The following is a 26,590-nucleotide window of genomic DNA, read 5'->3' as shown; positions in this document are numbered from 1 at the left end:
AGGACAAGAATTGAAACGTTACAAAATATAAATGACAAAAGAATGAAAATGGCATTAAAGAACATTAGAAAGATAGGCAAAATGTGACTAAATAAAGCACAGAATAAATGATGCTATTAGTTGAAATTATCAGTGAGAAATTCCTAGGTGTAACAAATGCCATTAAAATTACACTTACCACCAATAACTATCTAATACACACAAAAAGTGGAAAACACAGCTTTCCTCAAATCAAAAAGTTCTCATGTATACCTGTGATGGATTCATTTTGATATTGGGCAAAACTAATACAATTATGTAAAGTTTAAAAATAAAATGATATTAAAAAAAAAAGTTCTCTCTGTATTTAATTCAAAATTTAACAGACATATGCCTGAGTTCAGACAAAAACCTAAATATGTGAGTATAATAATGCAGAAGGATAGTTTTTCCTACCTTGGTAACATTTACTTTAAAAATTTCTTCATAAAATAGTATAAGGAAAGTACTTTACCATTGTGCTATTAAGAATTTCCAATTTAAGGAAAAAGAGTAGAAATAAAGGATACTTTTTTTTTTAATTGTACCACTTTGCTATTTTGACTCTCTCTCTTATAACGGGAAAATCTGCATAGGAAGAGAATTAAGAACTATTATCACTTATGGATAAAATACAAGGGTATTTTAAGACCGCATCTTGTAACTCAAATAAGCATGAAGCTTCAGTATAACTTGATCCACTTCGGTATGCAATCAAGCATGACATGGATCCATCTTGGATTCTATCCAAGTGGGTTTATTTTCTGAAAGGACCTTTCCACAAAATTTATTTTTCATATCCCAACAGTTCTAATGACAAAGTTTTCCTTCCAGATTCAATGAGGCTCCAACAGGAAGGACATATTTTGCATACATACTGTTACTCTTCTAAAAGAAATCTATGACAGATTTTTTGGGGCACAGGCATGCATATGTTGAAATATCCAAATCGTAAATAAAATGATCATATATGCATCTCTTCAAGTATACAGTTATAACCTTAGTCAATTAATGATAAGTTACTACTATGAACAGGACTCAGAAGTATATTATGTACACATACATTTCTCATATTGTCGGTTTGAACTCTATAAATACCTTTAAACTGTATCCCAAAATATGGCATGGCACAAATCTTCCTCTGAATCATCAGTGATGAATTTAGTAAAAAGATCCTACTCCTCCAGTTTGAACATCATTGGGAGGCTGTCATTAGTATAAACTAAAATTTTCAGCTTTTGTAAGGGATCACTGAAATCTCACTTTAAGTCCTCTGATGGCTCAAGCCCTTTCCTCGTGTCCCAGATTCTAACATCTCTAAGGTAACTGAGCACATCTGGAAGGCATTAATGTACTTCTGAAAACCATACGGCCTTAAAGACTATGAAAGAAGAGTAGCTATACTTAAAAAACTACAGTTAATGTTAAAGGTTTTATTGGAAACATTTTACATATTAACAACTCCTGGCAAGCATATCTTAATTTGGTTGTCCCTCTATCTGGTAAGTGACCCAGCTTTCATAGAGCTACATAAAGTCTTGAATGGAATCAATGACATAAAGACTGCCCCAATGTTAAAAGATGAAAATGGTGCATTACACATTATGCAGTTATCTGTAGAACTCACTAGTGCAAATATCACAAAGAGTTTGCTTTGTCTTCCAGAGGGAAAATACTCATTGAAATATGAATGATTACATCAAGTAGAAAACCTGGCCATTAATTTTATTCACTCTTGGGAATAAGTACAGACTCAACTGGAACACAATACCCCATTATTTTAGCACAGAACATTCACACAAGTCCTTATTCAGTTCAAACACATTTTTATTATAATTCCAATACAAGTACCAGAATATTGTTTTATGTTAGCAACTCTGAGACATCTAAAGAAATGCTCCAGATAAAATGTATTCTGGATTTTGGGAGGCAAGAAGTTGCATACAATCTTGTAAATTTCTTGATCATATAAAGAATATTAGATCTAATTTGGAAAATTATTGGGCATAATTTTTCCTGGGTAAGATTTTCTTAAGTATTCAATGACTTGAAAAGAGTCTAAGTAAGAGAAACACCTGTATCCTAAATTCTCCCACTCTCAGTTTTTTCTCAGCTTTTTCTAAAACACAAATTTATAAATACAAAAGACTTAAGTCTTCTTCTTAAAGCATGTAATCTTCCTTTTCTTATCAGACTACAAAGAAAAAAACATTTTTTTTCAACCACAGATTTGATCAGGAAGCTGTATCTGTATAAGTTAAAAACAAATCTATGGGCATAAAATTATGTACATGATTATATAATACACAAATAATATACACTTTAGAGTCACATCAAAAAATGGCTTTTTCCAATTAATCATCAAAATTTGCACACTGTACTGAAACTACCACTGGGATATTTATGCTGTCCACTCTTACGGGCATAGTTAATACTGCAACATTAAAACGGAGCTTCTACTTTTTTCACCTTACACTACACATTATTTTTAGAATATTAACTAAAGAAAGATTAGGAAGCTAAAGAATAGAAAAACTAAATGATTTTTTATATTAGGTGATTATTTGTAGTCTGTGTTAACATTTTGAAAGCATTTGGTTGAAAACCACAAATGTGATTTAGATCCTTTAATTAATTTGCTTAAGCATTGGTGAACAAAAATCTGATGTGACAATTGCTTGCAGCTATTTACTAACTTGAGCATGTGAAACATGTAATTGTTTCTGCCTCCCAGTCAGCACAACTACATTTTTAGTTAAAACTTATTTTCTTCTCTAGTGTCATATTAATATTAGTTACCTTCCTTCCTTCCTCCAAAACATGCTTTTAAAGCAAAATTCTCAGAAACATATAAACTTTGCTTCTAATGTTTTTTTGGCCACCCCATCCTATAACTTTGATATTAAAATAAATTTTATTATTCCTTATGTTTTTATTTTTACAGTGACTTCAACCATTCATATTTCTATGTATCTGAAATGTAACATTATCAGTGTTCTTCAGTCGTTACACCAGTTGATAAACAAAACTGACTACTACGACTATTTGCTTTCCATTTCTTTTTCCATTTCTTTCTCTGCTCAAATGTATTTAATTTAAATATCCTGTAAAAATGGCATCAAGGTAATGCTAAGCAATAACATTTAAAGTGAAAAGCACAAAAACCACACAAAAAATTACCACTTCGATATAAAAGACTTATGGATTAGAACAGCCTAGGAGCAATTCTAATGATACAGCTTGATATCATTTTACATTAAAAATGTCTAATGAAACCTGTATCAGTAAATCAAATTCCAGCATTGATTTTAGTGATTATTTTTGAGATGCATTTTCACCAAAAAAAAAAAAAAAAAAGTTGGGTTCCTAAATGTTTTTTAAAATTGTTGATTCCCAGTGATGATTTCAATCAATATTCTCACCAGTGTCCAGCTAATTCTCCCATACATCTCTTGTAAGAAGAAAACACCACCACTCGTGCAAGCTGGTGACCTATGCACGCTAATTTAAGACGACAAACATCAAAAAATATACACTGAGGTTTATCCATAATTCCCCAGGATTTTTTCATTGAATTTCAAGGACTTGACCATAAGCAACCACCATGCTTACCAAAATCCAGGACATTAGTAGAGGGTGCTACTAAGGACATGTTTTAAAAACAGCTCTCAGAAAGCAAGGAATTGCTAGTTTGCTTTCTCAGAACAAAAGATTCTACCTCAGGTAGAACATCTCTACTGTATATATATAAATGGGTGCAGATGACAACAAATTCAATTCCAGATTAAATCTGCTTGTAGTATTTGACTAAAATATCTTTAAGTCTTTCAGTTCTATTGCAAAACATTTGAGAAATCAGGAATTTAACAAGAGTTGCCAAATTTCATGAAATGTACTAATGAAATTGCTCTGTGAGCATGAAGTTCAATTGTATGCTTTTGCTTATTTGGCTATAATTCCACGAATGATTTTAAAAAGAAAATCCAGATTAAAATTTGTCATTGTAGTTAATTATTTTTTTTTTTGCAGTTAATTAATAATAGAAGCTACTATTCGTTTTAGAACTAAAATGACTTTTATTAAAACGTGTATTCCTCAAAAATCAACCTTAAGGTAGATAAGGCTATATTTTAGTTGTGCAGGTACAAATTATTTCCTTATTAGTTTAAAAAATAATTATTCCTTTGTTAGAATGAAGTTGTTCTCTTCATTAGAGGCATGTATTAGCATCTACCTCCAAACTACACAAATTTTGCTATACTTTATCTGAAAACGCTAAGCCTGGTATCATAAAAGAAAAAGATGAAATATACATATTGAGGTTAAATATATGCCACAGATTGTTTCTTTTTGTAAACTCTATTTGAAATAATTCTTAGTAGACTATTGGTATACCCTATGAAGAAATAACCTAATGTCCAATTCTTCAGGTTGAACATGAAAATTTGTATTCAGGTGAGTTAATGGGCATTTTGGCTCCAACACACCAGAAGCAGGACTACAATAAGAATGGTACTTATGTCTGCACAGAGGATTGTTGCTACATTAAGCACTTAAGTTTCACATATGAGGTCCTTTCTTGGCCACTAGGAAAAATATGTAGTCTCAGGCAAAGTTACAAAGAATCCAGAACTGCCTGTAAGACTTTCTCATCCCACTATTTCTTTGATTTTTCCCCTTCTGGAAGCAGTCTACTTACAACCTCCAGATCCTGGAATCTTCAAGCTTTATCCATCTTTGGTTGTATTCATTCTCTTAAAATTCTGGCCAGATAGTTTCCATTATGCTTCTGGTATCTTTTTACATTTTAGCACAAGCCAAAGCCTTAATACCAAAATGAAACTCTGTAACAGTACAATTTCAGGTCTTCAAAATAGACTTTAGGGAGATTTGGCGGTGGGAGATTTGGTAGTGGCGTGCGATGTTACAGGACTAATCCATTGCCCTTACTCCTAAGACTTTGTTTTACCACCACCTGTAAATATTTACTTAAAACTACTACTCTTTCTTCTGCTTCTTAAAGTCAATTTTCAAAGTTGAAAGCAGGGTCCCTCCTTGCCTCCTCCAACCCATTAATAGTATTGTTTATCTATAAAGAGTCGAGCTTGGACAATACATTTTAGGTGAACTAAATGCAGGCGAAGTAGCAAATTTATAAAAATGTCAACACATATAAGCACTTACGTAAATACTGATTTTATTTTTTTCTGAATTCAGCATTCTGAAAAAGTAAATTTACAAGTATACTCAAAGTAACTGAATAGGCAATAAGGAATAAATATAATTAGTGATCTGATGAGGCACATTTCTTGGCATTTAGGAATGAACCTAGAAACAGTGTCTTAAGTATCTATTATAATTAAGGAATGATGTAGAACAATTTAAAAAATTAAAGTCTTTGTTCTCTAGGTTTAAACACACACACCAAATGTATGTGTAGCAAAGAAAAAAGGTCTTTCGATTATTTCAGAATTTTCTATAAAAGTGATTCTTAACTATATATTGTCATTAGCTTAATTCTCCAGTTTGTGCTTGTGGAAAAGAATCTAAAAGGGGACCAAATCATCAATTTATCTTCTAGAGATATTCCCTCAAATAGAGTTCATGGATCAACAAGAAATTAGCTTCTTTTTGGTGTTCACTGTGAAGCAGAAGGGGCTAGAGAGAAGCTGTTAAATTTAACCACACATATAGAGACGAAAACTTAATGGCTGAAAGGGTCTCTTCTTCAGGGTTCCCACCTTTCAGGCTCTGAAGAAGGATCTTTGGGGAAGACATGTCAATAGAAAACTACAGAGTGGAACAACAAAGTAACTTACAATGCAGTGAGAAAATAAAATGATGTGATGGGAAGGTCTGATTTGCTAATCTATGAATTAATGAGTCAAATACTGGTCTCTAAACTTTAATGATCATCAAAAATCTTTGATAATAAACATACACTGCAAGTCAAGTGCATTTGGACATATTAATATAGTTTTAAAATATAGTTTTATACATCTTTATTTGAAAAAAATAGATTCACATTAAAAATTTAAAGATCTTAATGTTCTTTTTATATTTTTATCTTATTTAAGTATAATGCAACTTTGAGGCCAAGAAGTAGGAAAGTTTTAAACAATGAGAAATCATTGTAATCTATAAGGCCATTCATGTGTAATGAAGAATTGAGAATTTCAGGGGAAAAAAAATCAAGACTGGTGTAAGGTACTAATACAGAACTTAATAGTAGCGATAACAATGGCATTTTCATTTATTGCTTTTCTTTTTAATCTGAACAACAGGAAATGTTCTATTTCAATGGGCGACTTTAATTTTTAAAAATTAAACTTCTATGAAAGGTAATGGTCTTCTATTTTAAAAGTGCAGGTCTTGTGAAGAGTAAAATTTTCTTCTATGATGTGTTTAAACATTATAGCCTGACTGAAAAGGAAGAAAATGTATTATTTCCTTGTCTTTATCAATCAGAATATTTTTATCACTTCCTAGATACCTCTGGTTCTTAATGAACCTAATTTATCAACACCCAGAGTAACATTTTAGAGTGATGTTTCATGTTGAAGAAAAATGCAGAATTTCTAACGTAACAATTTCCCTGTTTTTGCCTTTATACATGGTGGAAATGAAAGAAATGATCCATCAGGAAGAATGTAATAGGTACATTTTAATTACTATCTAAAACTTTCTCTACCTACTGTTCAAAAACAACTATTCTTATCTCATGAGCTGATTTAAAAGAATTCTATAAACTATTATCTAGTTTCTTCAAGAAGTATATATGGATATAACTTTTAAATGGAAGATTATATCACAAAATGAAACCTCTCACTTTCATTTCTATCCACATTTTGGCTTCAAATAACTTGTGCTTTTCTTTGGAATTATGCTTTAAAATGTTTAAAAATTAAGGCAGGGTTCTTTATCATTTGATTTTAGTTATAGTGAGTTTGAAATTTCATCACAATTAAGCCTATTAGGATCAGCTGTGAAGAGATCATTTCACAAACAAATTTTCAAAAGCATACAAGATTAATCCATATGCTGCTGAGATGAGGCACAATAAAGAAGCATTACTGAGATAATCTATGGCTAAAATGATGGTGTATGACTTATGATTAAGCTTCATTACCTGCAGAGCAAGGGGCTTCCATCTCATATTTTTCAGTAAAGCTGGTGCTGAGGTAAGCATGCTCTGAGGTCGCTTTTTCAAAGTTAAGATAACACCACTCGGGTCCTCTCGTAGTGCATTCACCAAATTTTTCAACTGCCACCCCACCTGGTAACCAGCAAAATCATTACAATAAAATTGAGGTACAGTATTCAAAGATTTAATGTTCTCCCCCTTTAATAAGATTAGTAAGAAAAAAAAGAAAACCACATAATTGGTGTACCATCCTATCAATTTTCAGGAGATATAAACTCAAAAAGATATTTTATTTTTGAATTGACTAACCATGTTATTGCATTAGAGTCCATATCATTATGAGATAACAATGGACATTTACAAGTCAAAGCAGAGACTAAGATGGTATCCAACCAATAGAATAATTTAGAATTAAAAGAAATTATGGCACTATTAATGCTGCACAAGGTGTAGATCCAAGCTTTGTTCACAACTTACAATTTAAGAATCCGCATGCCTGAAACAAAGATTTGGCAATGTCCTGAACTCACAAATTAAACCACATGCTTGCTCATCACCATCTTTTAGAGATATGTGGTACTAGTGTCCCTAAGTGAGACTGACATTATACTACCAGTAGCTGGTACTGACACACCAAGGCGACATTCTGAGCGTGGAAGACAGGATTGATAAAATAAACCTTTAACCACAATATAGAGTAAGAAATGACAAGGTAATGCTACTCCAATGCAGCAGCTATTGAAAATGTGTTCCAAAAGACTCTATAAATTTAAAATGTAATAAACTAAATTTAATGAAGCCATTATGTGATATGTGAATATCACCCCAAACATATTGTATAATTATGTATAATTAAACAGAAGTACTTGATAAATGTCCAAAAACCTGGCTCAACTGTTATCCATGTTATATTACTTATCATTCTTTTACATTATTGAATATTTGTTAATTTGCTTTAAGACATACTGGTTATGCAGTTATTTGAAATCCTAGAAGTATTCTTTAAAGAAACACATTAAAAACATCTATTATTCCAAGGTTTAAAAAAATATATTTCACATTTAAAAGAGACAACCATTTATTCCAACTCTAATGGATTAGAAATTTATGCTACATAAATTATATAAATGTGTTATATAAATACAGTGGGTCAAAATTTATCCTGGATTGCAAGCAAGATTTAGCCAATGGTCTGAACATGATCTAGTTTCTTCCTAGGCACCTAAATGAAACGGAATGGTTGCCTGTACCTATTCACCATGTTTTTGCCTGGGAGATAATGCTCAAGCTGTAAAGAATGAGCACTTTCATCCAAATTAGCACAGATCCCAGAGACTATGATGAAAGAGGTACTCTGGACCACAGCCACTGAAGGATAATGGGAGACTTTAGTTTATATGATGGACCATTCATTTAAACTACAGCTTCTACTCTAGCTAAACTGAGCGAAGTTTAAGAGAAAGAGGACACAAAGGAAGCAAGACATTATAATGCCTAAAACCTCACGGTCTCAGATAGGAATCAAAATGATCATTATGATACTTGCCTAACATGAATAACAGGCTGTCAATTTTTTAAAAAATCACTTTAATGTGGATCAGCTACAGCAATGATATTGGTCAAATGTCTCCCATTATATATAAGTGGAGATTATTACATCCCCAAAGGTACACTGATTCTGATTCTTCTGATGGCTAAGAAGTGTCCCTACAGCCATTTCTATGAGCCAAGATCAAAGCAAAGTTAGTTCAAATTCAAGTATTCATTTTGCTTGCCAAAAAAATAAGTGAGCAGATTTTTGAATACCAGGTCTGGAGGGAAAAAATATACTGTTTACACAAAGAGTTTATGAACAACTTATTAATGATAACCACATTTTATCATTTATTTTAATTATTTAGATAATTGCTAATGATACTAAAGCAGTCAATATTACTGTAACCTTCTTTCAGCCTATCTACTCTAGACAACGAATTACACATTGATTTCTATGTACCAATTTCTCTTCATTTTATTCTATGACATAATCATGTCACTAGTTGAAAATTCTTAGGGCTTGACTGGGTTTTCCAGTGTAACATTTAGTGTAATTCGATTCATCCTACTCTTTCACAATTTCTCTATGCTCTTTTTGAGTACACAATTTCAAAAAACAGAATTGTTTCTCCATGAAAAAGTGAAATTGATTTTTGATGACAAAGTAATTATTTGGTTAGATTTAAATTTTGTATGCATGCTCAGTCGCTCAGTCATGTCCAACTCTTTGTGACCCCATGGACTGTAGCCCACCAGGCTCCTCTCTCCATGGGATATTCCAGGCCAGAACACTGGAGTGGGTTGCCATTTCCTTCTCCAGTCAATCTTCCTGACCTAGGGCTCGAACCTGTGTCTCTCACATCTCCCGCATTGGCAGGTGGAATGTTTACCACTATACCACCTGGGAAGCCTTAAATTTTAAGCTGAATGAATGTTATTTAATTGCAGAAAATTATATAACTTTATTACTTTTTAATTAGCCTTACCACGCTCACTGACATTCGATTAGCAGTCTTTTAAACAAAAGCAATCCATATATTTATCTTTGGCTCCCAAATTCTACTTCTACTGCCAAAAGGAAATGACTGGATAAAAGCATAGAGATAAATGTGCAACATGTATGTTGCAGTGCTGTTTAAACCAAACAAAAACTGTACGTTATGCAAATGTCCATTAGCATGGGACATAAAATTTGTGTAGGAAAAGTTTAAATGTAGCTGCTGCTGCTGCTGCATTGCTTCAGTCATGTCCGACTTTGTGTGACCCCATAGACAGCAGCCCACCAGGCTCCCCATCCCTGGGATTCTCCAGCCAAGAACACTGGAGTGGGTTGCCATTTCCTTCTCCAATGCATGAGAGTGAAAAGGGAAAGTGAAGTCACTCAGTCATGTCTGACTCGCTAATGTAATTCAATTTTACTTTTGTTAAAAATATGTATATAAATATAGAAAACACAGAAAGCTATATACCACTATTAACAATGGTTACATTAAAGTGTAATAAAGACTGTAATATATATTTTCCCATTTACTCTTTAATTTCCTAAACTTTTGGCAATAAACATGTGTTTTATAAACAATAAAGCCAACAAAATATTGATTAATGGACCTAGTCTAAGAGTAATATTCCAGTTAGAAAATTGTGAATTTTCTGAATTATCTCATTAGGACTGTTTGTTATCAACGGTAAATTCCCACAAAAACAACCAGAAAGGCAACACTATGTAGAACAGTAAAAGATGGTGATGGGGAAATGACATCCGCTCTGTACATTATCCTTTTAAATAATTGTCAAAAGAAAAATAAAATTATTACTCAACTATTCATAATAAGACCTACATTATCTGTTGATTTTTTATTCAATGAATGATTTCAATAGATTCCTCACGTAAGTATTAATTTAGGTTTTTGTGGAAACTGCTGAATAGTAATATAATGAAGTTGGCTGTGTAATTCCCAGTATACATGTAACATTTTTCTTAATAACAGATAGGTTTTAGCTATATCAGTCCAACCCCAGTATTTGTATACCTATAAATAGCAACCAGACTACATGCCTCTCATATGAATAATCTTTTTTCCTTAGTCCTTTCTCAAGCTCCTTGACTTGGATAATTTCTTCATTACTTTCTACCTTTTCTACTGCATATTATGCTTAACAACTGTACCCATTTATTGGATTGTACCATGTTCTATTCAAGGGCAGATGTGGTGTGGTCTTAGAGCTCTAGGAAAAATGATTCTCAGCTCTGGTTCTGTGTATCCTCACATATCTTCAAACATAAGTATAGTGAATTATTAAAATAAATTTATTTCTCTGTTACTAAGATACTTATGGTTGACAGATTATAGGGGGGACATGAATAGATGGTATTAATATGAAATGAGGCAAGTATATGGGTTACAACTTCAAGAAATTCAGGAGCCCCATTCCGGAGCTAAATATGGTACATAGACATCAAAATAAGTGAAATATATCAATGTGTATTAATCATTTTTCAAACTTATTTTTCTATTTCCTCATTTGAGTTTCTGGCTATGGTTTTAAAGTATTAAATTTGATAGACCTGAATTAAAAGCCATGTGAAGATGCAACAGTAATATGAAAAATAATTATATACTTTACATTGGCTGCAGTGAAAGTCTTTCTGTACTAGGAGATAGAAGGAGCTTTGAAAGAAGGAAAACCAGGGATTCTAGTGGTTGCTAATATAAAAGTATAATCCACTAATATGGGAAGGAATTAAATAAGGTACAAAACTTTAAGTGAGTCTGGGATACAAAGAAAAACATTCTAATAATCAAAGACATCCAAAAAGGAACTGATAGACTTGTGAAAAAGTGAACTCAATACCAAAAGAGATGTTTATGTATTACTGCACAGGCTAAATAATTAGACTTCAAAAATCACAATACGTTACAACTTTACTATGCAGAATGGGTAGAAAAGTACAAATAGATGACAACAGATGAGCTTTGTAGTAAATGGATGTGGTCCTGATACAACTCTGAATACTTGTCCTCCATCTTTCTTCCTCCTCACAACCAATACATGCAAGAGTTTCCTCCAGGCTAAGTGTTATTCCCCTAATATTTCATGCTGTCATCTTACAAAAAAACTCTTGTTTGCAGAACTTCCACTAACAACTTTCTGCATGACTCACAAATCCTCCTAACTGTCCCCAATCCCTATCAAGAAGTTGTGGCATATTTTCAACAGTTCATTCATCCATACTAATAGCTACTGAATAATCAAGCACCAGTAATTCACTGTGCTAGGTGCTTCATACTGCATTCCTTTTGTTTATATCTTCATTCTTACAACAGCCCTAGGAAGTAAACTATTAAACCCATTTTACATGTGAAGAAACTGAAGCAAAAAGAGATTAAGTTTTCTTGGTCAACATTATTAATAGAAACATGTAATTCTCCAAGCCAGAATACTGGAGTGGGTAGCTGTTCCCTTCTCCAGGGCATTTTCCCAAGCCAAGCATCGAACCTAGGGTTCCCACATTGCAGGCAGATTCTTTACCATCTGAGCCACCAGGGAAGCCCAATAGAAACATAGTAAGTTGCAAAGCCAGAATTCATTCAAGTCTGTTTGATTCTAAAGCACAAGGCATTATGACAGCAAACATCCTCCTCTAAATATTCCACTGGTAGTACAAACGAATGCAACACTTGATGCAACAGCAACAATAAAAAGTTCCCCATCATCCTCTCAAGTTTTGAGCATGGAGTCACCTACAACAGTTCCCCCTGTTTTTAATACACATCTACCCTGAAGAATGTGTGTGCTTACTCAGTCATGTCCAACCCTTTGCAACCACATGGACTGTAGCCCATCAGCCTCTTCTGTCCATGGGATTTCCCAGCCAAGAATACTGGAGTAGGTTGCCATTTCCTACTCCAGGGGATCTTCCCTACCCAGGGATCCAATCTGTGTTTCTTGCATGTCCTGCATTCAGGTGGATTCTTTACCACTATGTCACCTGGGAAGCCCATCCTAAAGAACAGATTCTGGCAATTAATACCTCTTCTCATTCCTTTATCTGTCTTGGATACCAGGTTGTTAGACTTAAGTCTTAACTGCTCTTTCTACTACTAGTTTTTTGCAGCTCCAATATACAGCTACAGCATAACAGTGTTCTTTTCCTCAAAACACTTGAAAAGCTCACCAAAGGCCTAACTAAAGAGTCAATTCCTATAATAGACCCTGTGCCAATATGGCCATCACTATCTCCTATAGTTTCTCTTTAATGTAGTTCTTAAACTTGAGAATGTGTTAGAACCATCTGGAAATACCAGTTTTTCATCCAGTAGGTATGAGGTGGGGCCCTAGAATCTACATGTTTTTCCCTCAAGTTACCAAATGATGCTGATGCAGCTGGTCAGGAAACATTGTTTGAGAACAGTGAGCTTCTTGAAGCCAGTGACTTGCCCATGTCTAGACTATTTTAATATGTTTTTAAGATTGGATATTATAACTTATAAAATCACTAAATATTGATGTGTGCCTTCCATGTATTATGGGCGCAATGGCGCTTGCAGCACAACCTGTGACTCTTTAAAAAGCATAATGAGCAGGGGAGAGATGAGCAGCTCAATAAGCATTTACAATAAATAAGACTCTGATGCTGGGAGAGATTGGGGGCAGGAGGAGAAGGGGACGACAGAGGATGAGATGGCTGGATGGCATCACTGACTCGATGGACAGGAGTTTGAGTGAACTCCAGGAGTTGGTGATGGACAGGGAGGCTTGGTGTGCTGCAATTCATGCGGTCACAAAGAGTCGGACACGACTGAGTGACTGAACTGAACTGAAGAGAAGTACCCCAATAGAATGGATAATGGGAGCCCCCCCAAGGGCAGCTAACCCATTTTTGAGGGTTCAGGAACGGTTTCCTATTAGCCTAAGCTGAATTTCTTAGGAAGTGGACACGTGAAGAGGATATGGAAGCTGAGGGACTGAAGAAAGCCCTGAGACAAGTTAAAACCAGTTTGAGCAATTCTCAGTAGTTCAGTATCAGAGAAGGCAATGGCACCCCACTCCAGTACTCTTGCCTGGAAAATCCTATGGATGGAGAAGTCTAGTGGGCTGCAGTCCATGGGGTCACTAAGATTTGGACACGACTCAGCGACTTCCCTTTCACTTTTCACTTTCATGCATTGGAGAAGGAAATGGCAACCCACTCCAGTGTTCTTGCCTGGAGAATCCCAGGGACTGCAGAGCCTGGTGGGCTGCCATCTCTGGGGTCACACAGAGTCAGACATGACTGAGCGACTTAGCAGCAACAGCAGCAGCAGTAGTTCAGTATGGGTGGAACAATTGGTTAAGTTAGTATTATGCTGCCCTTCAACACTGTGCTTTTCTTCTCAGCAAAAGTACCCTTTTATTATATAAATACTTGCATTTTTATTCTGCCACGTATAAAATCTCATGTATCCGTAATGGTGCTTATTAAATGCAACACCCATCATACAGCCTCTTATAGCTAGGACCTTATTTTCCTCATGTGACTTTACATCTCTCTTATGGCATTTTTCATGTACTGCTGCTTATTAAAGCTATATATTTTTCCTCATGTCCTTCATCTACCCTCACAAAACTGGATATTGAGGCTTTTATTTTGAGGATAAAAACTGAGTCTCATTTTTCTGGATATACCTGCAATCAATGTCTTAGAAATGGCAGAGACTTAATGAGTATTTGTTGATAACTAGTGAAATGACATGGTGACACGAGAATGTGAATGTTTCAGAGATAATGAAGTGCCTTAAAAGTCCAAAGGGAATTTTGTTTTGTATATAAAACTAAGATGTAATATTAAATTTTTCTCTTAATGTAATATACTTGATACTAAAGCTATAATAAACATTCTTTACCTCAAATTACCAAATAAACTTTCTTATAAACTAACATTTGGAAAAAAAATATAGAGTGGATACTTCAGACCTAAAGTCACAGTGATTTGATTATGACAAGAAAAATATTTTCCATAATAATATATAATATCCATAATATCTATAATATCCATAATAATATATACCCATAGTAACAATGGATATAGTTGCTATTTCTTGTAGAAATATTCTGTTTCATCATATACATTATAGAAACAGTTAGGAAGGTTTTCTAGAAAAATATAAAGTCCAGGTTTTCCTTTCTCAATATTTAATAGAATATTTTATTCACACTAAAGTTCATGGACCTTTAAAAATCCACCTATAACATCTGATACCAAGTATGTCATATTATTAAAGATAATATGTTTTTCACATATGCTGAACTACAAATAGTATCTTCCTGATTGTCCAGGTAGCAAAATTCAGTGTCTGTAAACAATGGCATGTCTTACTAGTTTAAATGCAATCCCCAACTTGGACACTGAAATGTATTTTTCAGCACAAACAGAATTAAAATGGTCCAACAGAGTTTTTAAGGTATCCCAAGAGTTTAAAGCCACATGCTCTGCTTTCTTGTAGACAGGGCTTGTGATTGCTTTGATCAGGTTGAAGCAGATACCAAGGGTTCTTGGGTAAATGGCAACATAAGTGGGCAGGTCCTTAGACAATGGGTTGCCCAGATTAGGTACACAAAGGGCTTTGGGGTTGGTGTTAAAGAAGTGACAGTCTTCCTTTCCTCTTTGTACATAGAGTGAAGAAGTCTCTGATCCCTTTAGGACATTCTCTAGCCTATCTGATTCCTAAACAATAGGTAGTGAATTATTTGACCAACAAATGAAAAGACTCTCTATGGTTCCAAGTAGCCAAAGTTACAAATAAGCATAAAAGAATGTAAGCCTATCAACTTAGACCTTTACCTCTGTTACAACTGTATTTGAAATTATAAAAAAGCATCTCTAGAAATACAAGTAGGAAGATAGGACATTCTTAAAATATTTTCAAAGTTATTATCCTTCAGAAGACAAAGTAACAGACCCATTCATTAACAATTACACACACTCCTGTGTAAACACTGGCTCTTACTCATGGTTGTAATGTTTAAATGATACCTATTCACAAAGTAAATTTCAAAGAGGCTTGAAGTGTGCCTATATGAATGTCTGACGATATGAGTCACACCATACCCAAATGTTCCTCTGCTCTTTTTAAAAGCACTAAAGAGACAATTCAATATACAACCCATCACATTCAGACTAATGACACTGTGTCTTTGCCAAATGTTTTGGTGCTGAGATATTACAGTGCTCTGTTCTCCTGCATTACCGAAACATTTCAAAACATTTCAGAATTAATGAATTTTGATACACAGTATCTTTCAAAGATCCTAGAATCACTAAATTTAAGTACCAATCTAAAAACTTCACCTAAACTTATTTTTTTCACACAATATATTTGTGTGATATATTTGGAGATATCCTAATTTTGCTTTTTCACAATCATTCATTTAGTGAGTAGAAACAGAGAATTACCCATGGTTCAAATAAAGAGGAATATAAGCTGAAAGGTATGCATTTGGTTAAGGAACTAAATGCAAAAAAAAAAAAATTACTTTAAATTCCAGCATAGAGGACTTCTCTGGTGGTCCAGTGGTTAAGAATTCCGCCTGTCAACGCAGGAGACATGGGTTTGATCCCTGGTCCAGGAAGATCCACATTCCATGGGGCAACTAAGCCCGTGTGTCACAACTACTGAGCCTGTGATCTAGAGTCCATACATGCTCCACAACAAGAGAAGCCACTGCAATGAGAAACCCGTGCACTGCAACTAGAGTAGCCCCTGTTTGCCACAACTAGAAAGCCCATGTGCAGCAACAAAGACCCAGCACAACCGAAAATAAATAAATAAGTAAAATTAAAAAAAAAAATTCCAGCATGGAGTAATTTAAATAGGTAATTCAGAGTATTAGAAATGACCCAAGGTTCTATCTATTATAAATGAAACCTTAGTACTGATTATTTTTTACAAACATGACTAGAAGAGATAATCTTGGGAAAAGATGAAGGGAACAAACATTCAAAAAGAAGGAATTAAAAAGTTTTATTTTCATTACAGGGAATACTCCACAATTTTATGTCTTTATTCACTGAGCCACTCTTCATCTCATGGCCTCCTTAAGTATTTATACAATGAAATAAGACTTTATTAAAGCATTTGTTTTTTAAAGGCAAGTTTTTTATGTGGTTTAATTTTACTGTAAAACTTGGACCATGTTGAGCTCCTCACAACTTGAATTTACACATATGTTTTGGTAGCTAATATTTTCATGTTTATTTCACAGTCACATATATAATATACGTGTGTGTGTGTGTGTGTGTGTGTGTGTTTTATTTAAGAGAAAGCACAGAGAACAGTTTCTCACCGCTGAAGATGGATAGGGAGTCCAAGAGAGAAAACCAACTTGAAGACTACAAGAAGTACTTTGTTTTCACCTATTGTACACCACCTTCTTGGAGTCTTTCTCTATAACCAAGAAGTTCTGAGAGTTACATCAGAATTTCTTGATTGACTCATGAGGAAGCTCATGGGAGGAAGAAAATAATACGCATGATTTTTTTCCATTTAGTTCTACAGATCACCCACATTGTTTTTACCAAAGGTGATAGATACATTTCCACATCCTGTTACTTGCATTATCTTCTATTACCTATCCTGTTACCTATATAAACTGCACCTTTGTATCATTGGTATCTCTGCTTCTGGTATAGTTTAGCATTTTGAGCAACTCAATATACCAACTCAGTATGGTATTTGGTAATATTTTGGTCTCTGAAGGTCAAAAGTTTATTTTGAGGGGCTTCATGGTTCACATTTGTATATGCTATAGGAAACTAAATCAAAGCCCATTTTATTCTTATTTCATTATCATTCATGGTATTCTTTAACTTCTCCAAAACATAAAATTCAGTGAGTATAAAAGCCTCTGCTAGGGAGACACTGAGAAGGAAGACAATCATGTAACAGTAAAAGAATGTGGGGATGAATCTTTGGTCATATCACAGAGCTTCATTACCCCCAAAATCAATGGGATATTTTCAAAGAACCATAATAATACAAGTTTTTAACTAGAATTTTTATAAAGATACTTGCATGGGTTAAATTTTAACTTAATTTTATGTTTGCATATATATGGAAATTTTACATCTCAGCCATTTCTTCCTATGTTTCATTTCTGTTCTCCTTGCAAAGACATTGAAAATGTGTATTTTAAAATAAAGAGTCTTAGTCACCAAAGCTAAGGGATGAAACACTGTTATCTAAAAATCTATACATCCTATTTGTAAGAATTCTGAGAAAGAATAAGAAAACATCTATATTTATGAAAAATTCAACTTAATTTAGGAATCCAAACAAAAATGTAAAGTAACCAAAGGCAAGTATTCATAAAGAAACATGTTTAAAAATCTATAACTTTTCTATAAATAATTTTATAATGTCATTTACTGGTAGACATTTAACAGATATGTGTATTTGAAAATACTAGCAAGTACTGCAATAGATGTCTGCATTTATCAAAACAAAACCAAAGAATGTGCATATATGCATTTATATAGCTAAATAAACAGTAGTCTACATCTTTATTAACAAAAAGTTTTAGTTTAAGAACTTCCGTAATGGCTATAAATACTTATTACTGTAGATGTTATCTTCAGAAATCATTTTATCAGAAATGCAACAACTCAGACAAAAAAGCTAATTCCTTGTCAGTTCTAAATGGGGCCCCATGAACTCTCTCTGCCATTAGTCTCAATTTTAAAATACCCTTTATTGTCCAGTATTACAGTAATAAGATGAGAGGAAATATGAAAGTGATGAGTAGTTACATGACCTAAAATTTCAGCCACAATGTAGCTGAGAATGTTAATTTAGTGGCTGAAACCTATATTTGAATCCTAAGGCTAAATAACTTAAAAAGAACTTAACATTATTAAAATCTCTTGAATTTCCCATTTTATGACGCTCTAATGTATTTCCCTTTCATGCAATAATTTTTTATGTTTATCAGGCAGCTGTCATCTACTAATTGCCCACCTCTATTATAGACATAAAGTAAATCAGGGGACTGTAACTGACCGACTTCTGTCTTTTTGATACATGTAGGAAAAGGGATATAGTTATTGACACTGATTTACAAATGAGCTGCACACTTAAAATCCAGAGTAGGAAAGAACATCAGCCAAGAGATACATTTTAAACATATAAAATAAACACTTATGTGGATACATTTTAAAATTCCATGTAAAATAATCAACCTATTAATTGTATGTCAACACCGAAAGATGTTTCTAATAATAAAAAAAAATTAGAGCTAACCACATTTAGAACCAATTAGTCTTTTCCTGGTGGAGCTAGGAAGAGTTATATAAATTAGAAATAAGTCAGGATGCAGTGATTCGCAGAAAAAATAAATTGGTTCACAGGAAGTTACCAATATTAAGGTATCATACAACTTATCTTCTTTATATAAAGACTTAAGATAATTTTAGTTTGATAACAGAAAAATCATAAAATATTATATTAGATAATAAAGTAATAAATTTATTTCTCTAGGGATAATAAAACATAATTTATATAAATATGTGGCCGTTCAAAACCAGTTTCCACACATTCTCATCAAATCCACAATATTCAATGTAAAATAAAAGAAACTATATCCTATACAAAGTAGAATCTGAAATAAAATTTTACTATGAGGAACTGAAATCTTGGATGTATTATTTCTTCTAATTTTTGGTAAGTGTCTTTTCATGTTATTTTCCCCTTCCAAAAGAAAACAATTAACTTGCTCTGTTTTAGAATACCAATTTCTTAGAATCCTAACAGAATTATTTTAGGATATTATCATAACCATTTATTAAGCAATATGTTAAACACCATGCTAATATACTTAATCTCTATACTCCAGCAACATCTTGTGTTTACAGGGATAAGAAAGCAGGTGCACTGCAAATACTGCCATTTGAGTTTTCAATACTTTTTGTTGTAAGAAATTATAAGATAAATATTTTCTCTTTTGAGAAAGGAGAACAGAAGAAAATAGGCAAGAATAAAAAAAATACTGAAAACAGTGAAGAATGTAGGAGAAATAGTCAAGTGAGAAGAGATGAGGATGGTCAAGTAAAGAAAACTAAGTTAGAAGAAAAACTTAAAAAATAAAGACAACAATTATACATATTTAAAAAAGAGAGAAAGCACATTGGTGTTAGCCAATATTGTGGTACTGAATCCACTCAATAAACTACTCCTTCCAGGCAACAGGATAAGGGCAGGGCAGGGGTAAGGGATTTTTGAGTTTTAATGGGTCACCATACTCTCCATCCATTCTGATTACATTGGCTTCCCTTTCAAACAATACTCGCCTATTGTTGCGAACTCGCCTATTGTTGAAGGAACAAGAGGGTGAAGAAAGAGTCACAAATGAGAGACTAGAGTGAGAATAAGAAAATAAAGGAGACACTGCTGAGAATTACATAAATGAAGTCAGAATGACCTTTCCAGATAACTCAATAGTCCTTTATCTCCTTCTCCCTTCTCCCACCCTCTATGACATCACCTGCATTCTTGTTCAGTAATGTTTACCATTTAGGGGGTAACAAAACCCACTAGTTTATAGTGTTCGTCTTCCAGCTCTCACTGATCACTGTCAAGCATCCTGACTGTTTGTTGTAGGCTATCTTCTTCTTGACTATCCCAACCTGGTTATTTTCCATTCCAGAAGGCTTTATAGCCCCATCTATTGAACCCTTTCTTGCCATAATGTAGTCACCAGGTTCCAGAAGACTTTCCAAATAGTGAATATGTTTTAGTATACACAAAAAATAAAAGGAAAATTTTCCAACTGCTATTTTTTTTCAACCATCACATACCCCATTCTTTTCAACTGATATTTCTAAGAAGAAAGTATCTGTTTTTAGTATGGATAGACTTTTATAACACTTACACACCAAAAACAGCAAAGACATGAAATTTTAACAGATTCATTAGGAATATGCCCAAATAGATTGAATAACTATAAGTAGACTCATCAGCTAAAAAAAAAGTGTTAAAAGTGCATCATGAGGGCAGAGTTGCTGGTTCAAACTATGCCGAGGTATCTCCCAGAGAGGAATGTAGTGGCAGATGAAGTGGAAAAAATCTTGGGAGATTCCAGCAGCCTTTGAGGAGTTGGATCTTCACTGGCAGGGAAGACATGCAATAGGACTCAGTCTGCTTTGCTTGGATGTTCATGATTTTTTCTTCTTCCTACCTGGCAGCCAGTTTCTCAGCCACAGAAGTATGTTGATTAGAAAAGCTTAAAAGCCACTTATAATAAAGAATATAGCAACGTGAAAAAGGACATAAAATTTCCAGTTTCTTTTTAAATAAAAAATATATATATATTTTAAAGAGAAAACTATAAATACACACACACACATCTAATAGAACATCTTGAAGATATACCATACTAGCAATTTCAAAAATAGTTTTTGAATTCATCTGTGATTATTCAACTTTCTCATACTCTTAGGGGAAAATTTCACATTGCTTTTCTAGGTATTTTATAATAAGAAAAGTAGTCAAATTTTATATTGTACATTACTACCTATAACAATAGGAAATTTTATAATTATAGAAAAATACTGAGCTAATAACATTCAAAACATAAAATTGAACATTACTCTTTTCATTCTTGAACCTATATTGGTATAGCATAATATTGGCAATATCTCACTATTCTGATTAGTTAAATACTGGATTAAAATATGTATTTTAAAAGCATTAGGCAATATTTTAATGTAAATATATCATAACAAACCCTTAATATCCCTGGTTATGATTGCAGGGACAGAAGGGATAACTGTAGACTACAAATAACTTACACTTGTTTCAACTAATTTATCGATCTATCAAACCTTTTATAATAACAACACTAAGATAATGTCCATTCCCTCACCTTTGTATATTGTCTCGTAAGAAGTAAAGGCCACTGCACAGACCACAATGGGGGCAATAGCAAGAGAGGACACAGTAGGGTGCATTTAATGAAAGATACCATTCATGCACAAAAATGGCTCAATTTGAACAAAAAGAAGGCAATCTGCTAATTGATCACATTATTAAGGAAGGTCACTTTGATGGAATTCAACATAATTTCCTGTCAGACAATGTCTCTATTATCATCCAAAATCAATTTGCAGGTTGCAGTAGCAGTCTGCTAAGGACTTGGACTCCAGTTGGCCCAACCGTTGTAGTAGATAAAGGGAGGTTGGAAAGTTAATTTCTGTGGAACTTCTAACACGTGCCTGGCATTGTGTTTTATGTATCTTGTCTATCTGGAGGAAAGGAGTGAGTGAGGATGTAGCAGTAAAGTTAAATTTCAACCCCATTTCTAATTTCAATTAAGCTGAACCACTATCCAAGTTATGTAAATTCTCACTTCCTCTATTTTCTACCCTTGGCTCTGCGTAACCTCTCCCTGAATCTTAAGATTTACTTACAGGATTGTGGGAATTCCTCCCCTTTTGTTTGATAATCTTACAATTTGAGTTTGGGGAGGGAGTATAATAAAACTGAAGTAAGAGCATGGACCTTGGAGTCAGTGAGCTTTGAGCTGTGGGTGGGTTAAATAATCATTCAGTCTCCATATACACCTTCTTCACAGGATCATTGTGAGGAGTATATAACATAAAATATGTGAAGGACTTAACATGATGCTTGGCACACTGTAAGAACTCAGTAAGTGTTGGCTCTGGTTATTATTATTGAAAAGATAAATAGTTATCATGACTCACTTAAAACTATAGGTCAATTTCAGAGCAAAAACTGAAAGCAAGTTCCTCCAACCATCATTCTGTGTAGTTTCTAATATTTTAGAATATTCCTGCAATAGAAAGATGTGTTGACACATTCTCACAGTATTTAAATATCACCAATCCATATAAATTTTATTGGTTCACTTTAAGTCTTTTAAAGACTTTCATATTCAACAGGCATGAGAATCTTTGCTCCACAAAGAGTATCCTTTTAACAACTTTATTTCTCATTAGAGACTAATTTCTATCCTCTTAGTATTGACCAACTGGAAATAGGTCAAACTATCCAACAGACATCATATTTGCTAAGGTCACATTGTAGAAGTGGAGGCAGTGTGAACATCAGAAGGAGGAGCTGCCAATCTACTTAAGCAGCTCTTTTATCCCACTGCCCAAATCCTCATCCTAAAGGACAAGAAACTTTACTCAGGACAATCACTTTTTACTGTATAGTTTCTAGTCATGAGAACTTACTCATCATCAAAACTGTCACAGAGTGGAAAGGCTCTGTTGATTACCAATATTCTCCATTAATTAGCCTCAACTAGCTAACAATAATTAGTATTAACTTTATACCCCATACATAAAATTTTTCATACTTTCATTAACTTTTATTCACTTAGAAAATGAACTTATTGAAGAAATATCATAAATTTAATTATCAGTGTTCAGGAGCCTCTCCAAGATATTACAAACTTCTCATTCAAACCAAATTTAAAATAGCATCTGCCTTAATATCGGAATCACTGAGAAAGATCAGACTTTTCACATGAGTCTTCTTACTCTCCAAATATAGCCTTTCTTCTATGACTAGAATAGGCAAAACCAAATTTAGTTAAAAGGTACAGCAGGAAATAATTACTTACTCTGAAGAGTCAGTGAGTAACAAATAGAACATTTACCAGGAAAAAAAATGTTTTTCTTTTAAAATGTGGATTATAAATCAATAATCAGATTATTTTAATGTTAACTTCACTTTTTAAAAACCATATATTTTATTTTGGCAGAGACAGAGCAATTTAGATAGAAACTAGTCCAAAATGAAAATCATATGATGTTAATTTTAAAAATCTAAGATTAAAAAAAAAATCTAAGATTAAGAAAAATTGCCCTTGAAAATCTACCACAGGCACAGAATGTCACTGTCATTCTCAGCCTAGAAAGGGAATCATAAGGTTCAAAGAACAAAAAAAGAAAAAAAAAATTATGAACTTATTCAGTTAAGTGCAATAGTTTTAAAACTTAAACTATAGTTCTCTTTTGGGAAATGAACAGCCAATTCAGCTACTAAAATAAAAAAAAATGACATGAAAATAAACCAATCTGCCAGATACTTTAATGAACAAATCAATGTTAAAGTAGATAAATGAATGTATGGTGTTATAAAACATATCTACTAGGTAACCTGATAATTTTTTAAAATGAAACTTAAAAGTTATACTAAAAAATTTGAATTTGTATGCACTGTCACTGTAATTTCTATTCCAAAATGGTCATCCCAGTTCATGGGGTAATATTATCCATACAGAATTGTACATCTAACATCAGCCACCACCAATAAATCCTCATGTTATTTTAAAACAATGCCTTATGAAATTTCTTAAGATAATTAAGAAAAATAGTCATTCAATTATTTTTCAAAAGGCTATTTAAATATTTTGTACACAAACCGGCATTTAATTTCATTGTATTCTTTTAAAGACTTAAGCAATCTTTGTATTAGTTCCTCCCACTGACTTGTAAGGTAATTATACATACCACAGTCTGATGATTAACTTGAATCACTTCATCCCCAGCATGGATCTTCTTGCACCGATCTGCAGGTGACTAAATTAAACATAAAGGAAATGGTAAAGAACATAAGTTTTATCAATCATTTCCTCTCTATGGAAACACTACCATAAGTTCACCCCTTTAAATCAGATCAAGAGCTTAATTATAATCTTCATAAAATTAAACTAAAAAAATGTTACTAATATTTGATATTTAATTCAGATGACCATTTTATCTACTACTGTGGGCAAGAATCCCTTAGAAGAAATGGAGTAGCCCTCATAGTCAACAAAAGAGTCCAAAATGCAGTACTTGGATGCAATCTCAAAAATGACAGAATGATCTCTGTTTGTTTCCATGGCAAACCATTCAGTATCACAGTAATCTAAGCCTATGCCCCAACCAGTAATGCTGAAGAAGATGAAGTTGAACGGTTCTATGAAACTCCAATACTTTGGCCACCTGATGTGAAGAACCGACTCATTGGAAAAGACCCTGATGCTGGGAAAGATTGAAGGCATGAGTAGGGGACGACAGAGGATGAGATGGTTACATGGCATCACCAACTCAATGGACCTGAGTTTGAGCAAGCTGCAGGAGTTGGCGATGGACAGGGAAGCCTGGCGTGCTGCAGTCCATGGCGTAGCAGAGAGCAGGACATGACTGAGAGAGTGAACTGACTGAATACTTTGATCTACTATTTGTATTCTATGTAAAACTAATGACAGAAAGTAGGAATGTAAGACAATATATAGATATTTATGTTGTAAAAGACCATTATCTTTCTGAGACCATTAGGGAAAAATAATAATGGCAAACTGTAAACAGGCAACCCTCTCAGTAGTTCTACTGGGCATCTGGTTCAAAAATATATATGTCAAAACATATCTTTTAAAACTTTGGTCTTTTTCATTTAATACAAATAATTCACATTAACTTCAGCAAACAAATATTATCAAGTACATCTTTATGATCTGCACCAAAGCTTTGTCAACTAATGATTATATCGCTAATTTATTTCATCATTAATACCATCAATTCTGAATAAATGAGAAAAGCAAATTGAAAGGATAGCCATTAGCTCAAAGTTACATTAAATAACATTCTTTACAGTATCTAACTACAAGAGAATCCTATTTCTAATGTTTTATGCAGCATAATACATTGGCAAAACCACATTAAATAAACTAAAATGCCAATATTTCTACAGGATGTAACAATTTTATCATTTTTCCTCTTTATTCCCCAAAGAGATTAAAAACAAAAACAAACAAGAAAGAAAAAAACTAGTAAACTAATATTGCCAAGTTTTCTGAAGTTTTTAGGAAACTGAGATTTAAGACAGAAATTTCCTAATACTGTGAGAATTTAAAATACTCTACAATTCTTTATTTTTCCCTCTAATGACTATTATGTATATTAGACATTTTAATGATAATATGCATATGGGCTTTTGAATATACAGAAAAAGTATTTTATGAAAACAATGTATTTGTGTATTTATATGTGTGTTAATTTATCAAACACAACTATAAATACTGTAATACAATTCATTAATATCTATTGAAAGGAAGAGAAGGATGATATGGTGATAGAACTTGCAAAGTAAAATGCTACTTTTAAGACACTGGAATAGGATTTTCTTTAAAAAATATTTATAGTAGGCTAGAATTCAATTCCATTTATTGAAGGAGTAACACAGCCCCACAATTAAGAGGGTAGTTTACCTAGGATGTGAACCCAACTCTAAGAATAGTGTCACAACAAGAAAAAAACAAGCATTTATTTCACAGCACCTTCCAAATCAGACAAGACCATGTAACATTTCTGCAAAGTCTGTAAATAGAGCTGTAACTATAGAGTCTGTTCCTGTGCTATTTGGCTTACAACTGATCTTTTTAAACGAGTGTATGAAAAAAAAAATCAAGTCAGTGGCTCTAATTCATAATGTAAAAGAGCTTGATAGTTGCTACATAAAATTCAAAGAAACTGAAACAACTTTTTGCACAGGGAAGTGAAAAAGGAAACAATTCATACAAAGTATAGACTTTCAGTGTTAAAATTTATCCTAGAGAGAGTTTATCCAAACCCCTAATTTTACAAAGGAAAAACTAAGAAACTAGGGTACAGCAAAACAAAATAACTTACCCACTTAGTGAGCAGCTTTACTAAGACTCAACACAGATCTAATGATAAATGATTTAGGGTACCAAAAATAGTGAAATACTTTCAAGAAAAAAGAATTAAATGATGAACTAGTAACATATCATTTATATCTGAACTACTCATAGAATCAATCCTTCTTTGGTCATTTATCCATTTATAAAATATTACTAATTAATATAAACAATGCATAGTGCTCA

The 26,590-nt window shown here is 33.2% G+C and overlaps 1 protein-coding gene across 6 annotated transcripts in view; it reads right to left on the bottom strand.

Moving 5' to 3' along the window:
* CNKSR2 (connector enhancer of kinase suppressor of Ras 2) overlaps positions 1-26,590 on the bottom strand; it is a 286,090-nt gene that overhangs the window by 118,749 nt on the left and 140,751 nt on the right. For 4 of the 6 annotated variants that reach the window (XM_086387241.1, XM_086387240.1, XM_086387245.1 and 1 more), the window contains exons 8-9: positions 24,213-24,281; positions 7,148-7,294 (exon numbers count right to left, since the gene is read on the bottom strand). In XM_086387241.1, coding sequence (XP_086243367.1) covers positions 7,148-7,294; positions 24,213-24,281 — 216 coding nt within the window. The remainder of the gene's footprint in view (positions 1-7,147; positions 7,295-24,212; positions 24,282-26,590) is intronic. The other 2 variants (XM_086387243.1, XM_086387244.1) reach the window with 1 other exon arrangement.

The sequence above is a fragment of the Bos grunniens genome, chromosome X (assembly GCF_055505025.1).
Source record: "Bos grunniens cultivar Pamir isolate PY7600 chromosome X, Bosgru_T2T1.0, whole genome shotgun sequence".
Taxonomy (NCBI): Eukaryota; Metazoa; Chordata; class Mammalia; order Artiodactyla; family Bovidae; genus Bos; species Bos grunniens.
Note: the sequence above shows the minus strand (reverse complement) of the source record. Positions and strands in the feature narration are given on the sequence as shown.